Source organism: Aquila chrysaetos, chromosome 16 (genome assembly GCF_900496995.4).
Source record: "Aquila chrysaetos chrysaetos chromosome 16, bAquChr1.4, whole genome shotgun sequence".
Taxonomy (NCBI): Eukaryota; Metazoa; Chordata; class Aves; order Accipitriformes; family Accipitridae; genus Aquila; species Aquila chrysaetos.
Genome location: NC_044019.1, coordinates 21,440,688 through 21,460,910, shown reverse-complemented (window position 1 = coordinate 21,460,910; position 20,223 = coordinate 21,440,688). Strand labels below are relative to the sequence as shown.

The following is a 20,223-nucleotide window of genomic DNA, read 5'->3' as shown; positions in this document are numbered from 1 at the left end:
TGATCAGATGCAATGCCAGATACATGAGCAATACCAGTAACTGATGAATTTATACCTGCAGTACATTAACTAAACGGAAATTTGAAGAGGGTAGGAGATTCCTTAACTTTCACCTTTTCTAGTCAGGCACTTAAGTTTAACTAGGCGAAGAGACAACGCCTTATACACTTAGGCCACCAAATCTCTAAGTATAATAATGAAAAATTATCCCGATAGACTCTCAGGACTAGGTAACAGCCTAGATCTCCACCAAAGCACTGCAATGTGTACACCGTACACCCCAGATCCACTAACAATACATGCATGATAACTTAAAAAGAAGACGCATTAGAGATTATACTGCACTGTTCGGACAAACAGTGATCATCCAGGGTAGGTAAACACCGATACTCTGGGAGAGACAGGCTTCTGGGACCAGGACCAACATGTTCTCTCCCAGCAGGATGGGCTGCTCAGGCAACACCAGAGCAGCCTGGAGAGCTGCCAAGGGAGCCGCTCGCTGCCCTGCTGCAAGTGCGCTCAGAGCACGGCTGAGAGCAGGGCCAAAGCTCCTACGCTGTGTCTTCCCCTGCTCCACGGGCTGAGCAGCCCCCAGCAGAAATTCACCTAAAGCCAGGGGGATAATCAGCGGGCAAACAGTTGAATTAACCAAAGAAGAAAAGAAAAAAAAAAAATTCCCAGTAAGGCCCAGAATTATAGTTAGGAGAGACGCTAGACCAATCCCTTCACAAGTCCTAAAAGGAGTCAGAACTAAGCAAGGCCAGGTGCAGCCAAACCAGCCTGCCAGGATGCAACAGAAATTTTTGTTCGAGCAAGGACTGAAGGATTTGGCCTCACAGTCTAGTCCTGCCTTTACTTGTAAATACACAACTCCCTTTAACTTCAGTGGGAACTGCACAAAGGCAGAACTGGACTATAAATATTTAGAATTCAAGTTAGTTGGTGACAAAAAGGACTCGGTATATTTTGTTCTCTGGTTCTAGGCAGCCAGAAACAGACCTGGAAACATAGCCATAAAATGTAACTCTAGATAACTGGGAAACAAAGACTGATACTTATGCAACATAAAACGCTAAGCAAGCGCTATGTGTTGTAGAGTATTTCGAAGTGCTTGCATTTACCATTAGCCCAGCAAATCCTTAACACTCGGAGAGTAGCTCTTTTAAAATGATTAATCTCAAAGTTGTACAGATTGTACGAAGATTAATAAAAATGAAGGTTTTACAGATGAGAATGTGTGACGAAAAACAGAGCAGCTTTAGAGAGTTGTATCAATCTAAGTGGTTATAAAAAAACTCATAAAAGATGACACTCTAATCTGAATATTTTAAAAAATAATCAAGCTGCAATTTCTCTCTCACACCATTTTTACTTTGCTAAACTGAAATTGTCTGTCTAATGTATAAAGCAGTTACAACCTAATCTGAAGAGTCAAGCTTTTTATTATTATTTCATAAACCAAAAAAGGGAAGCTTTAGGGCATACTGAGGAGAGTTAGAAAATTTCAGATGAAACGTGAATACACATTGATTCATGAGATTCAGACTTGGAAGAATAAAAAAAGCCAGAAAGCAAGATTACATAAAACAGGCACCACATTAAGCATCCATTTAATTGTGTTTCAATGCAGGAACAGGAATTTTAGGGTTTAGAAACAGAGCCAAAAATGAGGCAAAGTGAGGGTGTGGGCTAGTCCCGTTGATAACAGAACATAAAGGAAGAGAAGTAGAGTTAATTCCCTCTGCTAAAATATTTACCATCCTAGCACCCTGGGAAAAATATGTATGGAGACAGCAAAAAGATTCTGATTAGTTATATAGAAGATCATGTTTCTGCCTGTTTTTTGTCTAATACTATTACGGAGGGTGGAGTATAAAGCTGCATTTTTATCTGCACTTTCCAAGGCAAAGGAATACTAAAAAATCTGATTTCACAGATTACAGCCCTTCTGCCATCTTCAATGAGAAAACCAGCTGGTTGATGAAAGGAAGGCACTGGATTTTCAGGGGACCCTAGTCTCTCTGACTTCAATAGTCCTTGTTTGGTTTGGGTTTTTTTGCCATTGACCTGAGTGGAATCAGGATTTCACCCAACACTTCCCTTCAAAATGAGACCCTCGGCCATCAGTGGGAAAGGGGAAATTCAGTATTAGAGACAATAGGTCATTGTCCATTTCCAATTCACCTTGATTGCAGAACTGAACCCAAGTAGGAAGTTTTGCACCTCCAAATTTTACTAATAATACCACCAAAGCTAAACAGAAAACCCTTTACAATTCACTCCTAGACAAAATGTTTTCACTGTTTTGTTTTAGATGCAGTTTTAATAGTGTTCTACAGAGATCATACCTAATTTTCCTTCCAGTGAGCCTGAGCAAGCAGCAATAAATACAAATTTCTGTGGAACATGCTGACTATTTAACACCCAGGCAAAACCAAAAAGGGAAAAAAAAAATTTTTGTCTAGTTACATACTCCATTTCAGATGACTGTTGGAAATATGGATCAAAACTTTTTACTTGAGCAGCTGAAGAGACAACTATGCAATATTTCTGTTAAGTCTTGCTGTTGGGTATGTGGCTACACTTCTTGTCTACCATGCCATATCATTTCCTGCTTGGTGTAAGTTATTTCCATGTCACTTTTATATAGAACCCACCAAAATATCAAGGAGGGTTTTATAGTCATGAGGTCTACCTCTACAACACTATGAAGGGAAACAGTATTTTCCACATTGAACAAATAAGAAAGCAACGCAGAAATATTAAGGACAGAAACTGATGGGAAAGGTGTCCACTAATGTGGGACATCCATTTTGAGATGTCTGGGACCTGAGTTCTCAGGGTAATAAGCAAAGGACCCACTGACTTTCCTGCAACAGTATAAACCTGATCTCAGCTGCTCCAAACAAAACACCACAAAATAGGGAACAAACCATCAGCAAACGGTCTGAAGAGATAAAATCCAGTCCCACAGTGATGTTCACTGCCTTAACCATGAAGTTTTCCTTTCAGATCCTTGAAGCCGCCAGTTTGTATGACAGTTCTCGCAGACAACAAGCCAGCCCTCCCTCTTGTCTACCCAAAGTTCAGAAGGTGACAGAGAAGCCCCTGGACAAACAGGCAACACATAATCAACACACTAGCTCACAAGGCACTGTTCTTCCCTCACAGGAGTTATAAACACAACTTGAGCTCAATCTTTGGCATTCAGAACCTAAGTGAAAATCTACAACACAGATTCAAGTCACTTGGACTATATGGTAGCAGCAGTGGGTTGTCTTCTTTTCCAGGGCCAACTCCTTGCAGAGAGAAGCTCAGTTTGGGCCATCAGACTTCCTTTTGGTTTTCCAGCAAGTAGAAACATCTAGAATTCACGGCTGCAGCCTTTTCTATCTGCTTCCCCATCTACACCTCTATCCCCTTCTCCTGCCAGTCTACCACGTTGTTGCACTCTGCCAGAAGACAACATCTCTGTTCACCTTATGTGTCTCTCTCCACCACTTAGCAATGGCTGGCCAGGCACTCTATTCCATACCTTTTACTGCCCACTTCTGCTTGTCACTCAGGCCATGTCTTCTGCAGTTCCCTAATGCTTGCACCTACTGAAAGCACTCAAAGACTAAAACCCACCGAGATGAAGAAACTTCTTGCCCTCCGTTCCAGTATCTGACATTAAAATATCCAGGGAGGAAAAAAAACACTCAGGAAAAAAAGTCTTCTAAGGCCTTAAAGGCATAGGCTGAAGCAGGCTCTCAGCAGATAAAATCATCTGATAGTTTAGACGCCAGGCTCTTGCTTCTGATCACACACAAACAGGACTGTTCAGAAGCTTGCAACTCAACGGGAATGATTTTCACAGTCACTGAAAAGGACACAGCTTTGGCCACCTGACAGTACTCCTTGCCAAACTGCAAACCTTCAATCTGCAGCGAGGAGATTATGGAGCTGATCCGTCCAATAGTGGCAAGAACGTAAACAGCAAAAACCAGAATCCTCTCAGATAAACTGCTAGATAACTTAAGCATAGAAGCTGTTAACTAACTCTACCCAAAATGCATGGCAAGAGCTTCATTTCAGTATACTAAACTTACGCTAAACGTGAACCCAGAAAGCATGCTACTGAGCTGGTCTACTGTCAAGTATAAAGTGTATGACCATAAGTTTTATATAATTGCAGAGTTCTCTAACTATTTGCAGAACTTACTGGTAATGTTTTCTTCCTTCTTATAATGTGCAAAAGTCTTATCGAAGCCAGGAAGAAGTGCTGGGCAGAACTCAAGGCAGGGAGCTAAACAAGGACTGTCATCGTTGGACAGAATGTAGAAGCTCTATATTTCAACAGAAAGATTGATTCCAAAATTCTTAAATTACAACTGCAAGATTGAGAAAAGCATCTGAAATACTAAACGCCTGGGAATCACTTATGAACAGTTCATATATTTTAAAGATGTAAATCTTGGGAAGAATACCTTATGTTCATGGCAACTGAGATTGGAGGTACTGTGTATTGTAACTCTCAGCCAGAAAAGACAGATAACTATTTTGGCTCATATTACCAGTGATGAGGCTATGTCTAGCACTGATTTTCCACAGATTCTACAATCTTGGCCTATACCAAAACTTTCAGCTTTGTTTTACCATAGATCATTCATCTTGATTTCTTCCCCCCGCCCCCCCGCTTTCATGCATCCTAGGTCACATACTTTACACTGCTAACAGTCTGACTCCTGGACAAGTAAGAAGCCATTTATTTTGTTCAGTACTCCTTTAATATTTCTATTGTGTCGTCTTTTTTTTTTTTTCACTGAGTTCCCCAAAGAATAACCTCTTCCTTGCTTTAATAACTTGGACCTCGGTCAAGGTTGATGTGTTTCTCCATTTTGCAGGATATTTTCTTCAGAAGAGACAAAACAGTGTCTAATATTGCCATGACTGATCTCTAAAGGGTACAGTTTAAAGAGGAAATCAAAAACACTTACGGCAAAAAAAAGAACTCGGAAATAACCTTTACAAAGAGAGGATCGGCAGCAAAGATACCGAACTGTACACAACGGTAGGATTTGGGGATCTCCTCTAACCACAAGAGAGCTCCTTGACGGATCTCTTCAGGCTCAATTCTCTCGTTCATTTCAATACAAATAGTTTACTATGCTGCTATCTTCTCCCTCTAACCTTCAAACACCATTTGTGAATGAGCGAGAAGCAGACCCTTAGTATTTTTTCCTTTGTGATGCTACAGCACTGCACACAAAGTCCACCCTGAACAAGGTTTTCACATCTATGGACAACCACATGGAAGTATAGATCTACGCGGGCTTTTCTAGACTTGCGTTGTTCGCTTGAGACTGCGCGTGCCTGGACACTGAGAACGTTTCAACGCAAGTCGGTGATACCTACCTTCGGTAGGGGAGTTTTCGTAGCCAGTTACCTACCGAGGGCAGAGCAGGCGATCTTTGGCTTTCTCTTGGCCAAGATCAAGGGCGGACCTTTGGCTCGCGGCAGCGGCGGTAGACCAAACAAGGTGAAGACACGCTACTGCCCCAACCCAGCGGCTCTCGGCCCTACCTCACGCTCCCCGGGGCGCGCCGGAGGGCGACCGGCCGGGAGGCAGCAGGACTACTGGAGGCAGCGGGCTGCCGAGCGGCCCGCCACCGCCACCGGGCCCCCGGGCTTCGCGCCGCCTTGCCGGCCCCTTCTCCCTCTCCTCCCGCAGCCCGCCGGTCCCGGGGGAGCGGGAGGCCGGGTGCGGGCAGGGGGCAGGCCCGGCGGGGGAGATGCCCGCCCGGGCCGGGAGCGGCGGCCCCCCCCCAGCGGCCGCCACCCCGGCGGGGCCCCGCGGCGCCTCGGGGCCTTCCTGCCCGCCCAGCGGCAGGAAGCCCCGCGGGGGAGGCGGGCCGGAGCCTCTTCCCGGCAGGTGGGAGGGCGACAATGGCCGGGAGGAAGGAAGCCGGGAGGCGGCAGGGCCGGGACACAGGACGCAGGGCCTGGCGAAGGGAGGGAAAGGGAAGAGGGACGGGAGGGAAGGGGCGACAACTCGAGGAGGAGAGCGCCGAGGGGCCGCAGCTGCCCCGCCGGGACCCGGGCCCGGCCCGGGGACACCCCCCAGCCACCCCCGGGCCGGCCCCGGCGGAGCCGCGCTGCCCTCGGCTGGCCTGGAGCCCCGCGGGGGCAGAGCGGGGCGGCCGCCGGGGAGCTTCGCCTCTGCGGTGCCTGCCGCCTGACTCGGAGAGCCCGGACCAGCCGGCACCCGGAGGCCTAACGGGGGTTATTACAAGCGTCTTTAAAAAAGAGGGGCAGCTACAGCCAGGTGACGAGGCACTGTCGGAACCGGCCGGTGTTTTCCCGTGCTGGTGACCGGATTCGAGTCGTAAAATAGAAGATAAAGTTAGCTCAGTAACACGGCTACGCTGGGGCAAAAGATTAGAAAAGGAGAAAGCACCTTACCCCTTCAGTGTGGATCCCAAGTTCATTTGATTCCATGTCATGCACTCAAGCTGTGAGGTCATTTGGTATAAATTGTCACTGTTGTGAAAATATGTAGAATTAGAACTACAATTGCAGCGATCGAATAAAAACCAATACGTCAAGACAGCAACATTTTCTTCGTTATTGTTTTTAAATACATAACGGTAGAAAGTGAAATTATTTTACATAATCCCTTTTATCGATGTATTGTGAATTAACAAAAAAAAAAAAAGGAAAGGAAATAGAAGAATGGCTGTGGATTGAAAAGTCTCTTTGAATCTGCAAGCCTGTCAACTTGCAAATAGCTGGAAGCGGAGACATAACACTTTTTCCTTACAGAACAGTAGCATCCGATATTGGCACACTGAAATTAATGAAACGAATATAGGCAGCCTGGCGGGCTAACGAAGCGGATTATCTGTTTTAAGAAGGCAAATCTGTTAACTGTTTTAACCAGGAGTGTGAGAGACCACGTGGTTAATGGAGTGAGGCAGCTATCGTGACTCGTGATGGATGTTGCTACGCAGAGGGGCTTGACAAGCGGGAGAAAAATGGAGTGGCCGAGCGATAAACGAAGCTCAGCGCTGGAATAGGCTCTTTCCCCGCCGGTGCGCACCGAAGGCAGCACGGGCGGGGGGGGGGGGGGGGCTGCAGACCGCCGTTTCCCCACCACCGTTCTCCTCTCCGCAGCGGCACACCCGGGGCAGGGCCGGCCCCGGGACGCTGCCGCCGCCGAGACCCGCGGAGCCCCGCGGAGCCCCGCGGAGCGGCTCGCCCGGTCGGGCCCTCCCCAAAGCCGTCGGCTGTGGCATGCAGCCCCCCCGGGGCAGGCTGCGGGGGCTCCCCAAAGCGCAGCTCCCCGCCGCCGCGCAGGCTCGCCCCGGAGAGCCGCCGCGGGGGGGGACACACACGAGGCGGGAGCCCCCGGGCCTTTCAGCGGGGCTCTGTGATTGATGCCGCGGAACAGCCGCTCACAATAAACGCACGTCTCCCTGTTGATTGATTACACCTAAATTCGCTGGACTTACGCGGTGAATTTAGATCATTCTGTTATTAGAAGAGGGTCTTTTTTTTTTTCTTCGTGGCAGGTAGAAGCGACCTAAAAAAGTCAGATTCCAGTGGGAAGCTTTTGCATATAAAAACAAATTAAGTGACTTCAATCTCGAAGTATGTGTAATATCATTTGTCAGTATCACTGGACACTATTATTCATTAGTGTGTCTGAAGTGCTATTATGCTACTACAATGTCCTGCATATCAGCTCAGGAATTGTTAAACTCTCCTGCAGTTTCCCCATTTGCAATAGCAGTCCGTGCTGGTCTGTGCCAACTACGTTTTGCAATTCCACGAATTCTTCCTGTAATGCTGCTGTAATTAATTCCTCCAGGACCCTGATTTTTATTAGAAGTGCCCGCCCGATGCATTTACAGCAGGAGATTTCCCTTTAACTTTCTTTCGCTTGACAGTTCATTTATAAGAGCCTCCCCCACAATATCCACTTTTTCCCCTCCTTTGCTTTTTCATAAAGCAATACACTTACTCATCTTGTCACTAGCTCGCAGCCACTGTATTGCATGCCGCCTTTGGGTGACAGTCTCCAAAACAAACCGCTCCGAAACCAGCGCAATGTCCGGCGGCGAGGTGAAGCCGCAGCTCACCGTCTTCGCCTCCCCGTCCAAAGCTCCCTCCTGCCCTCCCCGATTTACCGCCGCGCTTCGCTGCTGCCTTTGCAGCTCCGACAAAAGCTTACCGGCGGAGCCCGAGCTGGCTTCAGCCTTTGAAGGGAGCCCGGAGCGGCTTTCGGGCAGGCTGGGCGTCCTGTAAAGCACTCGGAGAACGAAAGCGAGCGAAACTCCGCTCCTCCTGCTAAACCCCGCTCTGCCGCAGCCGGTCCCGCTGGCTCGGGCCGGCCCCGGCAGAGACCCGCAGCCCTCGTCCCTCCTCGCCCTCCCGTGCAGCTGCCGTGGGGCAGGAGCCGGGGGAATGAGTGCCGGGGAGAGCAGGCGCCCCTGCTCGGCACCCCACGGCGCCCCGGCTCGGCACCCCACGCCACCCCGGGCTCGGCACCCCACGCCAGGCCGGGCCGGGCCGCCCCCCCCCGGCGCCGGAGCCGAGCGGGGCCGCGTTTCAGCTGCGCGACTTGGGGAGAAGGAGACAAGTCTGACTTGAGGCCCCGACAGCGGATTCCCGCGGGATGGGCTGCGTGGGCTCTGCCCCGGCACCGGGGTGCCCACGCAGGGGCACCCCCACAGCCCTCACGGGGGCTGCAGAGGGGGTCTGGGTGATCTCTGCTGCCGGCAGTGGCCAAGGGGAGAAATTTCTTTTCCGTGGAAACGCTGAGCCCACGACCCTGCGAGGGTTTTCCATCTGGAAAAACCCGGGATTGCCCAAGATTTGGCTAAACCCTGCGAGAGCCGCCCTGGGGCGGGAGGCGGGTGGGCGCCGCCGGGCCCCGCGCCCCGGCGAGCCCGGAGGCGGGAATGGCCGCGCCGGCCAGCGTTTGCCCGGGGGCCACCGGGCAACGGCACAGGATTAAACATCTCGCATCTGACATGTGACAGAGAACAGGACATCCCTAACTCCGTTTACGCTTCGCCGTGGTTTGCTATTGACAGTACCGTGAGATGATCTCATGGAATTAACAGCTCCTCTCAAAATCTCGGCTTTGGATGAGGTCTGAATGATGAGACGGAAAGCGGGGTCTCCGGGGATATGCCTGCACTGATTCCAATCTGAATCCTTGGCCATCCAAACGGCCACAAAGAAGACACTAAAAATAACTTATTTTCATTACAGAGATGCTTTTAAAGAGAAACGAGAGGAAGAGGGGGAACATTTCTACAACGGGGATTAATGTAAGTTGGAGTGGAATAAAAGGAAGTCAACGCTGAGCAAAAAGGGAACTTAAAAGGAAACCAGTAGTAGATCATATAGAGTTTGTTTTGGCCTGCATTGCAGTATTACCGAGTTCTTGACCTCTGCACAGAAAGAGCTATAATCTGAACTGAGACTCCTCCACTTTTAAAGTCTTTGTAAGTGTGACTCACAGTAAATTTTCAACATCGAGCATGTTTACTACATTAAACAGCGCGAGGTAGAAAAGTTCACATCACCATTTTAATGGACCCACAAATGCTAGTCATCTAATGCACACTTGCAATCTGCGCGGGTTTGTCATCCATGTCCAGCTATCAACAACAGGCGCAGGATTCCTTGGCAGAGGAGCGGGCTGCACTATAAACTGAGAGCAAGTAGTTGCCGAGGCGAGAGATTTCAGAGATACTTTTGCTTCCAGTATAGGAATTACGATCCTTGAACCGTTTCTTTCAAGCCGTCGCCTTCCCGGCTGCTTTGCCTTGGTGCGGGAGAGAAGGCGACGCTCTTCGGCCCCAGGCCCGCCCCGGTACCCCTCGGCACTGCAGGGGGGGCTGGCAGCAGCCGGGCCGGGACCTCTCCCGGCCGAGGGACCCGCCGCTCACGCCCACTCGCGACCCGGCGCGGCTCCCCGCGCCAGCCGGCGAGCTGACGGGGAAGAGAGCATCAGGTGGGGGGGGGGTCACTCCTGCCTCTCCAAGCGGCTGCTGTCTCGCCCCACCTCCGCTCGGGAAAGAATTGCCCCCCGGGTCGCGTTTCGGCGCTGAGAGACCCCAGACGGGGGATGAAGGAGGGATGGGGCCCGGCGGGCCTCGGCCCGGGGGTGGGGGGAGGATGGACGGGGACCGCAAACGACGCCCGTCCCGGGGAAGCGCAAAGGAGAGGCGGTGCGGGGCAAACACCGGCCGTGGCATCCCGCCGGAGAAAGAGGCAACACCTCCCGCTCCCGAGCTCGGTTCCTCCGGCCACGTCGCCCCCTCTCCACCGCTAAAGGCGAACGGGAGCGCCCGCTGTCCTCGGCCAGTGCGAGGAGCGACAGACGCGACGAACCTCGTCGCGCCGGGGATGAGCAGGTGATGCGCGCAGCGGGCACGGCCGCGGCCGCGGACAGCCTCACCGCCCCGGCCCTGCCAGCCCCGGCCCTCGGGGGCGGCAACCGAGCCATCAGGTGTCAAAGCAGGGCTGGCAAACTTGACCTGAACTGGGAAAAGCAAAATACATCTTCGCAAAGGAGGTACAGAATAATTAGGGTCTTAAAATAACAATAAAGATTCTGCCAGACCAATACGAATATTGACCAAGACAGTGCGGTCCGTTTTCGGGCCGTTGGAAATGTGGCTAACGAATCACGCCCGTGAGTTTCTACACGGTAAGTAGTCACCCACTTTCTAGGAAGAACACGTGTGTAGTAGGAACAAGAGTTTTTTCCAGATGCTTTCGAAGACGTGCAGGAGGGGACGAGGGGAGGCCGTACCGAGCTCACCCACCTGCTGGGGCTCAGATGCGGGAGTAGGCTTTGTACAACCGGAGCTGCCCTCGACATCGAACAAGTTCTGCCCTGACTTACACCCCCACGCATCAGTATTGGCTCCCGTGAGGTTTAAGGGCTTAAATCCTTATCCTACCGAAGTAAGCAGTAAACCTCCCAGGGAGCAGAGTAGGGTCAAGGCTAAGGTCGGGGAGAAATCGGCCGCGTAGCGCAGCGCAGCGCTGCCCACCCGCGCCGGGACCCGGGTCCCGAAGCGCTGGGCGGGAGGTGGCCGCGTTAGGGCGATGCCTGGCCGTGCTACCGTCGGTGAAGGCACACGGAGGAGAGAGCTCTCGGCACAAGCAGCCGTTTCCTATCGGAATCACACCTCCTAGGGCCGGGCTCGCTCCACTAAAGAGGACAAACGCCGCAGGAGGGAGCGCCCGCCGTGCCGCCGCCGGGACCCCCGACACGGGAGCCCCGGGGCCCGGGGGGGCTGGGGAGAGCGGCGGCTGCCCGCGGCGGCTCGGAGCTGCCCTCCCCAAGCCTCCCTACAAACCGTATTTATAGATTTCCCTGCGAGGCGAGCAATCTCTGTCACTTCAGCGCAGGAGTTCGCCCCGCCAATTATTCTGCGAGCTAATCTCTCTGGATAGGCTGCTTTCCTTCCTTCATTACCTCATTCCCTCCTTCCCTTGACGTCAACTCACGTTCATTAGCGAAGTGGCTTCTGGAAGTGACAATTTTGTTGTCCCACGTCCAGTGTTGATTAATCAGAGATGATATAACCGGCCTACAAGAGGAGCCGCTCGCGGCTTCCTTCGCGGAGGCATATTGTTTTGTGTGCGAGAGTTACTTAGCAACTCCGAGATACGGGACTGGCTCCAAGTTCACAAAAAGTTGAAGAATAAATTTGGGGAAACTTCTTTGCTCGCTAAACACGTTGTAAAACTTCAAGAGACACGCCCGGCCCCCACGCCAGATCGAAGAAAACGGGAAGCCGCGCTTGCAACGGACCCGTCTGTTGGCACAGAGAGTTCGTGCATGACCAAAGCTCCAGATGCACCTTTCTCCCAGCAAGGAAATCCGATAGGTTTATTGCCCCGTTTTCAATACATAACCTCCCTGCAGGCCAGTCCCCGTCGCTCCTGGGAGCCATCGGAAGGGCTCTTGGTCTGCAAGACGAAGCCCCTGGACGGAGCCGAGTTTTAATTGCCTGCCCCATTCCCGTACCACGCTCTGGCCATCGCTGTTGCTCACCAGCGAGCGCTCCCACATCTTCCCGGCCTCGGGGAAGAGCGGCGGCAGGGGCTCCCAGCGCCGGCAGCGGGCAGAAGGCGCAGGGGCAGGGGCCGCGCCGACCGCTGCGCCTTGCGGGTCGGATCCTGTCCCCGGAGCGGGCCGCCTCCGCTCTGCAGCCTGAGCCGAGGCGGGGGGGACGGGTGTAGGGCGGCGGTGGCGGGACCGCGCCCGCCTCGGGCAGTGAGGGGATGCTCCGGAGCGGGTCTGGGCCAGGCTCCGCTGGGCTGCCCCGGGCACTTCCCCTCCTCCCGGCGCGGATGAGCGCACCTGGGCAAATCCCAAACCCTTCGCACCGGCGGGCTTCGGGACAGGCGTGCTCCGAGGAGGCCGGGCAGCCCGGCTCCCCGCTTGCCCAGAGGCGGCCGGCACCTGCCGCCGGAGAGCGGCTGCCCCGAGCCGGCAGCAGAATGCCCGAGCCCGGCGGTGGATGCTCGGCCAGCGCCGAGCGGCGCCGGCACCCCCCGCGAACCCCGGCCCGGGAGGACGAGGCGGCCCGGGGAAGCTCCGAGACACGGCGGGGCCCGGGGCGGAGGGTGCGGCGTCTTTTTTGGTTTTGTGGGGCTTTTTTTGGTTTTGTGGTTTTTTTTTTTTGTTTTGTGGGTTTTTTTTGGTTTTGTGGGGGTTTTTTGGTTTTGTGGGGGTTTTTTGGTTTTTGGGGGTGGGGTTTTGTTTTGGTTTGGTTTTGTGTTTTTGTTTTGGTTTTGGTTGGTTGGTTTTGGTTTTGTTTTGTTTTGTTTTTAAACTTGTGAATCTTTTTTTTTTTTTTTTGAGAAGGGAAAAAATAAGTCTGTTTCCTTCCAGAAAGGAGAAAGCTGTTTGAACGGCATGTGGGGGAGAGAGCACGTCCGAACAACAACTCGCGCAAAAGGAGGCAAGGCAAAGCTCCCTGCCGGCGGAGGTACCTGTTGTAGGGGGTCCGGAGGAGCAGGGCCTGACTGCCCGTGCAGCTGTCGGTGGGCGTGTGGCAGCCGTACACCGGGGGAGGCACCGAGTACTGCTGGTCCCCTGCGGAGAAAGCGGCACAGAGTTAACCCCCGCGGCGACCGGCCGTTCCCCCCCCCCGCCGCCCCGCTCTGCAGCGGGGGCTGCAGGGCCCCCTCCTCCAGCGTTTGCGCAGCTCTAGCTCCGTGCCGGGCCTGCGGGAGGGGGCAGCGGCGCGACTCCGGAGCCGCTCCGGATTGCTGGCCGGCCGCCAGCGCCCTCTGAGACGGGGCCCCGCGGTCGGGAGCGCGGTCCGCACCCGCGGAGACTGAAATTACCTAGCGAGGGCTGCTGGCTGATGGGGTCCTCGTGTTTGAAGGAGTGGTTTGTGAACTGGGCGGCGTGGTGAGACGGCGTGTGGCCGTAGCTGGGGGTCCCGTCAAACGCCACGGTGCTGTAACCTGCCGAAGAGACCGCGGCGGGGTTAGGAGGCACCTTGAGCCCTCGGGGCCACCAACTCCCCGCGAAGCCTCTCGCCGCCACGCACCCACCGCACCGCCGCGGGCTGCCGAGATGCCTGGCCTTTACCGCACCGTGCTCCCCTTCCCCCGGTGCTGCTGCCCACCGTGGGGGAAAAGGCACGGGAAGGCCGTGCCCCTCCGTTCACTCTCCCCCCAGCACACGCACTTCGCAAGGCTGCGGGCGCAGGGCGGTGCGGGTGGGACCCCGTGGGACGCCCCCCCACCACCACCCCCGCCGCGGGGAGAGGCGAGCCGGGCAGCCCGCTCCGAGGGGCGGAAAGTCGGAAGTCTCGTTCGTCTTTAAAGAGAACAGATCGGCTTCGGTAATAAAAAGGATGTTTTCATTAATTGTTGCTCATATTAAAGAGGAAGATTCCCATCTGCTCAGTGTACTCCTCTGCCGTTTCCAATTTAGAAGTTACCCTTTAATCTTTCTTACTTTTTTTTCTTTTTAAGAGCAGCTTTCTGAAGAGTCTGCAATAAAGAGGCGGAATGTTACATGCAAAAATAAAACTCCTCCTTTCAGCGAAAATTGCTCTCCAAAATAATAAACAGCCTATTTTGTTTCCTACACCGAGCAGATTCAGATGGAAAGAGACCACCTCTGCTGACCCCGGGCCGACACGAAATCGTAAATCAGGTGCTTGGACACCAACTTTCATTAATGACTTGGAGCTGGCTAAACAACTTCAGCTAAAAAAGTAATTACAAAGTAATATTATCTCAGAGGCTTCTTGGCTCATCAGCATTTACCCCGAGAACCAAGCTCCTCCAAGAGTCACTCTTCCAAAAAACCAAAACAAAACAGAAAGCCCGACACGGGCTGGGAAAAGAAACCAACCTGACGAGGAGTGCTCCCTCCCTCACACCCCTCCCTCTTAACCCGCTTATTCCAGCACAGGCATCCTCCACAGCCCGTCTGGATGTGGCGTGTGGCCGGAGGGTGACTTTGTTAGTCGAGGGGGAGCACTCGGGACTGTTTTGAGGGTCCTCTCTCAGTTCCCTTCGGTGCCGAGTGCTCGGCGCTGTGCAGGTCTGCTTCACCACCGGCGATCACAGAGGATTTCACAGGGAATAAAATGGAGAGGCAACAAAGGGATCCGGTTGTTGCTTCTCCATTTTATTCTCTCTGCAGACAGCCTAGATCCAGCTACATTACAGGACTGAACTGACCTGCGGCGTTGCGCGGGAGAAATGAAGGAAGCAATGGGGAGGAGGATGGAAAAAAAATCCAGAAGACTTTGAAACCTTCGCCTCCGCAGTGATTTTAAGCCGGCCCTGAGACTGCGGGGCCGGGACAGAAGTGGGACTGACTCGTCCCCGGCCAAATCTCTCTGGCATCCCCCTCGCCCTAGGAGCAGAGCTCCTTTCGCGGCGATGCGAGCAGAGCAGCGTTGACAGGCCGGTACCTTACGGGCTCCCATCCCACAGCTGTTTCTCGCTCCTTATCTCCTCCCTTAGCCCTCAGGGTAGAGGCTCAACCTTCAACTCCCTTTTCCCCATTTCCCTCTGCCTCTTTTTTAACTTTCAGAAAACACTGACACTTTCTACGTTACTTTTGGCCCGACGCAGACTTTCGGTGACCTTCAAAACTCAGCTCAGAGCAGAACGAGGTTTTGGCCGCATTTTCCGGTGTTGCCTGACCAAAGCTTCAGGAATGTGATAAGAAAGTTGAGTTCTGAACCGAGCTGCCGATAGTGAGGTCTCTTTAATTAGGGCGTTATCAGAGCCAGGCCTGATTAAAATGTGCTGAAAATAATTGAAAGTTGTACATCTGCTGGAGAACGGGGCCTGCTGGAGGCATCCAGTTGTTGGAGGAGCCCAGCTGGATGAAAGAGGCGAACGAGAAGAGGAAAATTGGGCAGAGGTTTCAAAGCCTTAGCTCCCTAACCCCCACCCCATCCCAGGCTTGGCAGAAATGTCATCGCAGAGGCAAGGTAGCGTCTTTCCCACGGTCGGAGGAACCGGCTAAAAAAAAAAATAGTAGTTCAACCTTGAGGAGAGCCAAAGCAAAAACATTTTATCCAATCACGGGGAAAAAAAAAAAAAAAGCAACCACCGAATTCCTCCTTGCCGAAAGAGCTCGCTGCGTGTTGCCGAAAATAGTTGTGGCTAAGCCCCAGTGCGGGGAGGCAGCCCCGAGCTGAAGGGACACCCCATACCCCCCCTCCGCGGGCGCAGAGAGCGGCCTGGCGGGGTGTGGTGGGGGGGGAGCCGGGACACGGCCCCTGCTCCCCGGGACACGGCCCTTTCCTCCAGGTTCTTGCAGGGCCTCGATCCGCCCGGCCGGGGCCGTGGCGGAGCAGAGCTGTAAGGCCGCTGGGCCCCGGCTCCGCAGGCACGTACAGGTGTGTGTGGGTGTGTGGTTGTGGGTGTGTGGTTGTGTTTGTGTGTGCGCAGGGCTTGCGGTGCCGCAGACCGCGCACTGCCCGCAGGGCGCCGGAGACTGAGCAAAGCTCACTGCGGGCTCCCTGTTCTGGGGTGTTAAAGGCTCCGTTTAAAGGTGGTTAAACTCAGACGACAGGATGGCGCGGGGTCGCAGCTATTTTGTCCCTCGCCCACCCGCTCACCCACCCGGGCCCAGTTTAATTCCCTCACCCTCCTCTCCACCTCCTCGTCGCTATTTCGGCCCAGCGATTACAAATCCTCTCCGATGTCTAAAATCCCTTCAGATGTCTTAAAAAAATCCCCGCCGGAGCTCCCTGGCCCGGCGTGCTCTGTGCTGGGGCGATCGGAGGCCGCGCCCCGCCGGGTCCCGCCGCTCGCAGCCTGGGGCCCCGGGGCCTCGCCGCCGGCCCGGCCCGGCGCGGCGCGGCCGAGCCTCTCCCCGAGCTCCGGGGATGCTGCCCATCTTTCCCAGCACGGCCCTGGCGCCCCGCTCCGCGGTTTCCGACGTTAGAGCCGGGCGCTGGGCGGACAGCGGGGTCAGGCCCCGGGGGCCGAAGGCAGCAGAGCGGTGGCTCCGGGACGGCGACCCGGCACTGCCCGGGGGAGGCGGCCCCGTGCGCGGCCGCGCTGCTGAACAACCGCTTCCCCTCCGCCGCCATCGCCTCTCTCGGCTGCGAACGTCGCCTCGGGCCGCCACGCCGGCCTCGGGCCAGCTCTCGGCGGCTAGCACACAGCGCGCCCGCCCGGCCTCGGCCTCCGCTCCGGCTCCTCGCCCTGCCTCCCTTCGCCAGCCGCCAGAGAGCCGGGGGGCAGCCCGTATCGCCCGCGTCCTCCCGGGGCGGTCGCGTCCAGCCCCGCTCTGCGGGTACGCCGTTACCCCCGCGGCTTACAGCAAGCCCGAGCTGCGGGCTGGGCGCGGACGACCCCGCGCCAAGAGCGGCGAGACCCCGGCGAGTCGTCCCGCTCCGGCCGGGCCGCGCACCCTCCGCCGCTCGCCCGTTCCCCGAGTCTCGGGGCCGCGACGGCCCGACCCCCCCCTCGGCCAGACCCCGGCGCCTCGCCCGGGGCCGGGGAGTTGCGGGGCAGGCGCTCGACAGCCCGCGCCTCCGGGGCCAGCTGAAGGAGGGGGAACAGGACCCGAGAGGTCTCGGGCAAGCTCTCCGCACGCTCGCCCCCTTGCCCTTCTTCCTCGCGTTTGCACCAGTAGATGTTTATACTGCAGCGTCTGGAAGAAAAACGATTAGATGATGATGATGCCGGTGCCACGCGCAGGGGGTGACCCACCGCCCGGCCCTGCAGCCCACGGGAATTTCCCAGGGCGGTGCAAACAGCAGCGTGTCCTGGCCACGGGGATGCTGAACAGAAACTGCGAGGCGCCCCTGCTTGTATAGCCCGGCCTGGGGGCATTCAGCGTTCCCGAGGTTAATTCGACGAGGGGCTTGAAAGCGCTAACGTGCGCACAGCGGTTTTCGGATACAGGAGGAGGTTTGGAGGTACACCCCCCACCCCCGCCCCCGCCGCCAAGATCTGTAGGGGGAACTGTTTCGGGGCACCGGCCCCATCTCCATTCCAGGACTTGCGCCGTCCCCGGCCCGAACAAACCTTTGCGAGGCGAGAGGCTGCTCCAACCCGGGGAGGGGGGCGGAGGGGGCTCCAGCCCGCCCGGCAGAGCCGCCCGCTGCCCCACGGAGGCGTGGGGGCGAGCGACTCGTGGCTCCCAAAACTCCGCGGAGCGACGTGGCCGCCGCACGGGGAGGGAAAGGAGGCACGGAAGGGCAGGCACGGAAGGGCTGGCTCGCCTAACCCTGCCCGGCTGCTGCGGAGAAAGGCCGGGCTCGGTGTTTACATCAAGCGCGGCCCGGCGAGGCTAAGCGGACGCCTCCGGGGGCCGCCCCCCCCCGAGCCCGGGGCGCCCGGGCGCGCTGCCCTTACCCTGGTTGCGGATGGCTTGCTGGCTCTCCAAGCAGTTGGGCAGGTAGGGCCCGTTGGGGAACATCCGAGCCTGGCCGGAGGGCGGCTGGCTGGGCGGCGGGGCGCCGAAGGGCCCGTAGCGGCAAGCCCCGGCCGTGCCGGTGAACTGGCCGGAGAAGTGGACGGTGAAGGCGCTCAGGTATTGCTCCTCGTGGGGGTCCGACCCGTTCCAGCTCGGCTCCTGCTTGATGAAGGAGTGCGGCCCCAGCGAGCCGTAGGAGGCCCCGGGGGGGAAGTCCAGGACGGGAGCCCACTGCGCCGCGCTGCTCACCGGCATGGTGCAGTTGCTGTTGCTCGGCAGGGAGGGCACGGAGGGCAGCAGCGCGTTGAGGTCTCGGACGTCGGAGCCCATCTGCTCGCAGACCTTCTGCCTGCCGCCGGGCAGCCAGTCTCCCCCCGGGCCGCACTTGTTCCAGGACACCTGGCCCCTGCCCGCCAAGCCGGAGGCCGGCTCCGGCTGCAGGCACCAGGCTGGCGAGCTCAGCCCTTTGGGGGAAGTTTGCTCCGCGACGCAGCTCCCCGGGTCCAGCCCTGCGGGAGCCGGCAGCAGCGACAGGGAAAGGTTGTTCTCCAGGATCGCCTCCGGGCTTGCACCCGCTCGCAGCGCAGGGCAGGGCAGGGCGGGGTGTGCGTTGTGTCGGTGTGTCCGCGCGGGTGTGTGTCTGTCTGTCTGTCTGTGCGCGTGTCCCTCTGTCCGAGCTAGGGGGGCACAGCCGCCTCGCACGCCTCACCTCGGATGCCTGCTCCCCCTCAACTTTGCAAAGCTCAAATAGAGGCGCTTGCAGGGGAGGAGGAGTCAGCCACGCCGATCCTCCATTCACACAACCTCCGCCGAGGGGCTGCCCACAGCCCGCTCTGCTGAACCCAGCCGGACCAGACACGCGGGGGGGGGGGGGGGGGGGAAGACAAGGAGAGCCGGGGATGGAGGGGGAGAGGTTACTGTGGGAGAATATATTTCCCCTACACATCACTCCCACCCTTCTTCTGGTGCAAGCGCCACTAAATCTCACCCTAACGTCCCTTCGCTTTAGGAGAGACTTGCGAGACCGTTAGAGGGATCCAGGTGGCCAGTAAGTACGTGCCGGCTGACTTCCCCCGCAAGCTCCGTGCATGTGCGTGGGGACTCCCGAGGGCGGCGGGGTCGCAGGCCCTGGGGACGGCGCGGAGAAGCCTCCGCCCTTGCAGGAGCCAGGGGAAGTGACCCGGCCCGGGGCGGGCGGACCCCGTCCCTGCGCGGGGAAAGCGTCTTTCCAGGTGCCTCTCCCGCTATGGGAGGAACCCGCGTCTCCCTGAGCTCCTGCGGGGTCCGGGCTGCCTGCCCGCGCCCCCGCCCCCGCACACCGGGCGCTCCCTGTCCCGGGGGGGGGGGGGGGCGCCGGGCCGCGGCACGTCGCGCAGAGCCGGCCGTGCCAGGGTACAGAGGGCTCCGCCGGCGAGCGGAGAGGAGGGGGCCCTTTGCAAGGGGACCGGGGCCGGCGTGGGCCCGGTCCCAGCCCCGTCCCTCCGACCTGCCCGGGTGTGAGAAGGAAGGAAGCGGCTGGGCGGGCGGGGGAGGATCGCAGCGCTGTGAGTAACCTGCATCGGGGAGGTTCACCTGGCGCTGCTCCTGGGGAGCCCCGGACTCTCTCTTCCCTCCCCAGCCTCCCGGACAGCAGCTCCCCGGCGTGCACCCCGGGGGCGGCGGCGGGAGAGCCCCCTCCCCCCGGCATCTTTCGTACACGTTATCCCCGGACGACGGTCCTTCCAGGCGACGCGGCGGGTTTCTGGTCGGCCCTGGCAGCGAGGGATGCCATGATTTCGGAGGGGCGGGCGGCAGAGCCCCGCGGGACGTGGAGGTACCTGCCGCGGCCAGGCGCCTGCCGGGACCCGGGGCAGAGGCGAGCCCGCAGCCTCCCCCGCGGGAGCCGCTCTCACCAAAGGCGAGAAGAGGCATCCTGCCGTCTTCCTTCAAAACCACTGATTAATAATCACCCGGGGGGGGGGGTGGGGGAGGTTAGCTCCGACGAGCACGCGTGGGACAGCTCCTGGGAGCTGCGCCCCGATGCAGTGTACGCGGGGGGAAGCACCGCGACCCGCGGGCCCCGTCCCTTGCGCATCTTCACCGGCCGCCGTTGAAACGGCGGCACCGAAACCGCCATCGCTCGGCGCACGGCCCGCAGCGCACAGCCGCACCCTCCCTTTGCAGCTAAAATAATAAAAGAAACGCCACGAACATTTACCTGCCGCTGGAAAGACCGAGCCCGTTGTCTTCCCGGTGACAATTTACACTTCGGTATTTCCTTCCCCCCGCGGCCTTAAAGGTTACCGCAAGCA

At 56.9% G+C, this 20,223-nt stretch overlaps 2 protein-coding genes across 4 annotated transcripts in view; both read right to left on the bottom strand.

The window, feature by feature from the left end:
- Positions 1–18,592, bottom strand: part of WT1 (WT1 transcription factor) — a 37,225-nt gene extending 18,633 nt beyond the window's left edge. Inside the window, exons 1-4 of one of the 3 annotated variants that reach the window (XM_030039515.2) lie at positions 17,872–18,592; positions 13,369–13,491; positions 13,012–13,114; positions 6,445–6,522 (exon numbers count right to left, since the gene is read on the bottom strand). In XM_030039515.2, the coding sequence (XP_029895375.1) occupies positions 6,445–6,522; positions 13,012–13,114; positions 13,369–13,491; positions 17,872–18,262 (695 nt within the window). In that variant the 5' untranslated portion in view covers positions 18,263–18,592. The remainder of the gene's footprint in view (positions 1–6,444; positions 6,523–13,011; positions 13,115–13,368; positions 13,492–17,871) is intronic. The other 2 variants (XM_030039516.2, XM_030039517.2) reach the window with 2 other exon arrangements.
- Positions 18,593–18,937: 345 nt separating this feature from the next.
- LOC115352099 (basic proline-rich protein-like) lies at positions 18,938–19,843 on the bottom strand. Its single transcript, XM_030039780.1, has one exon. It carries the CDS (start codon positions 19,841–19,843, stop codon positions 18,938–18,940), a length of 906 nt encoding a protein of 301 aa, XP_029895640.1.
- Positions 19,844–20,223: the final 380 nt, after the last annotated feature.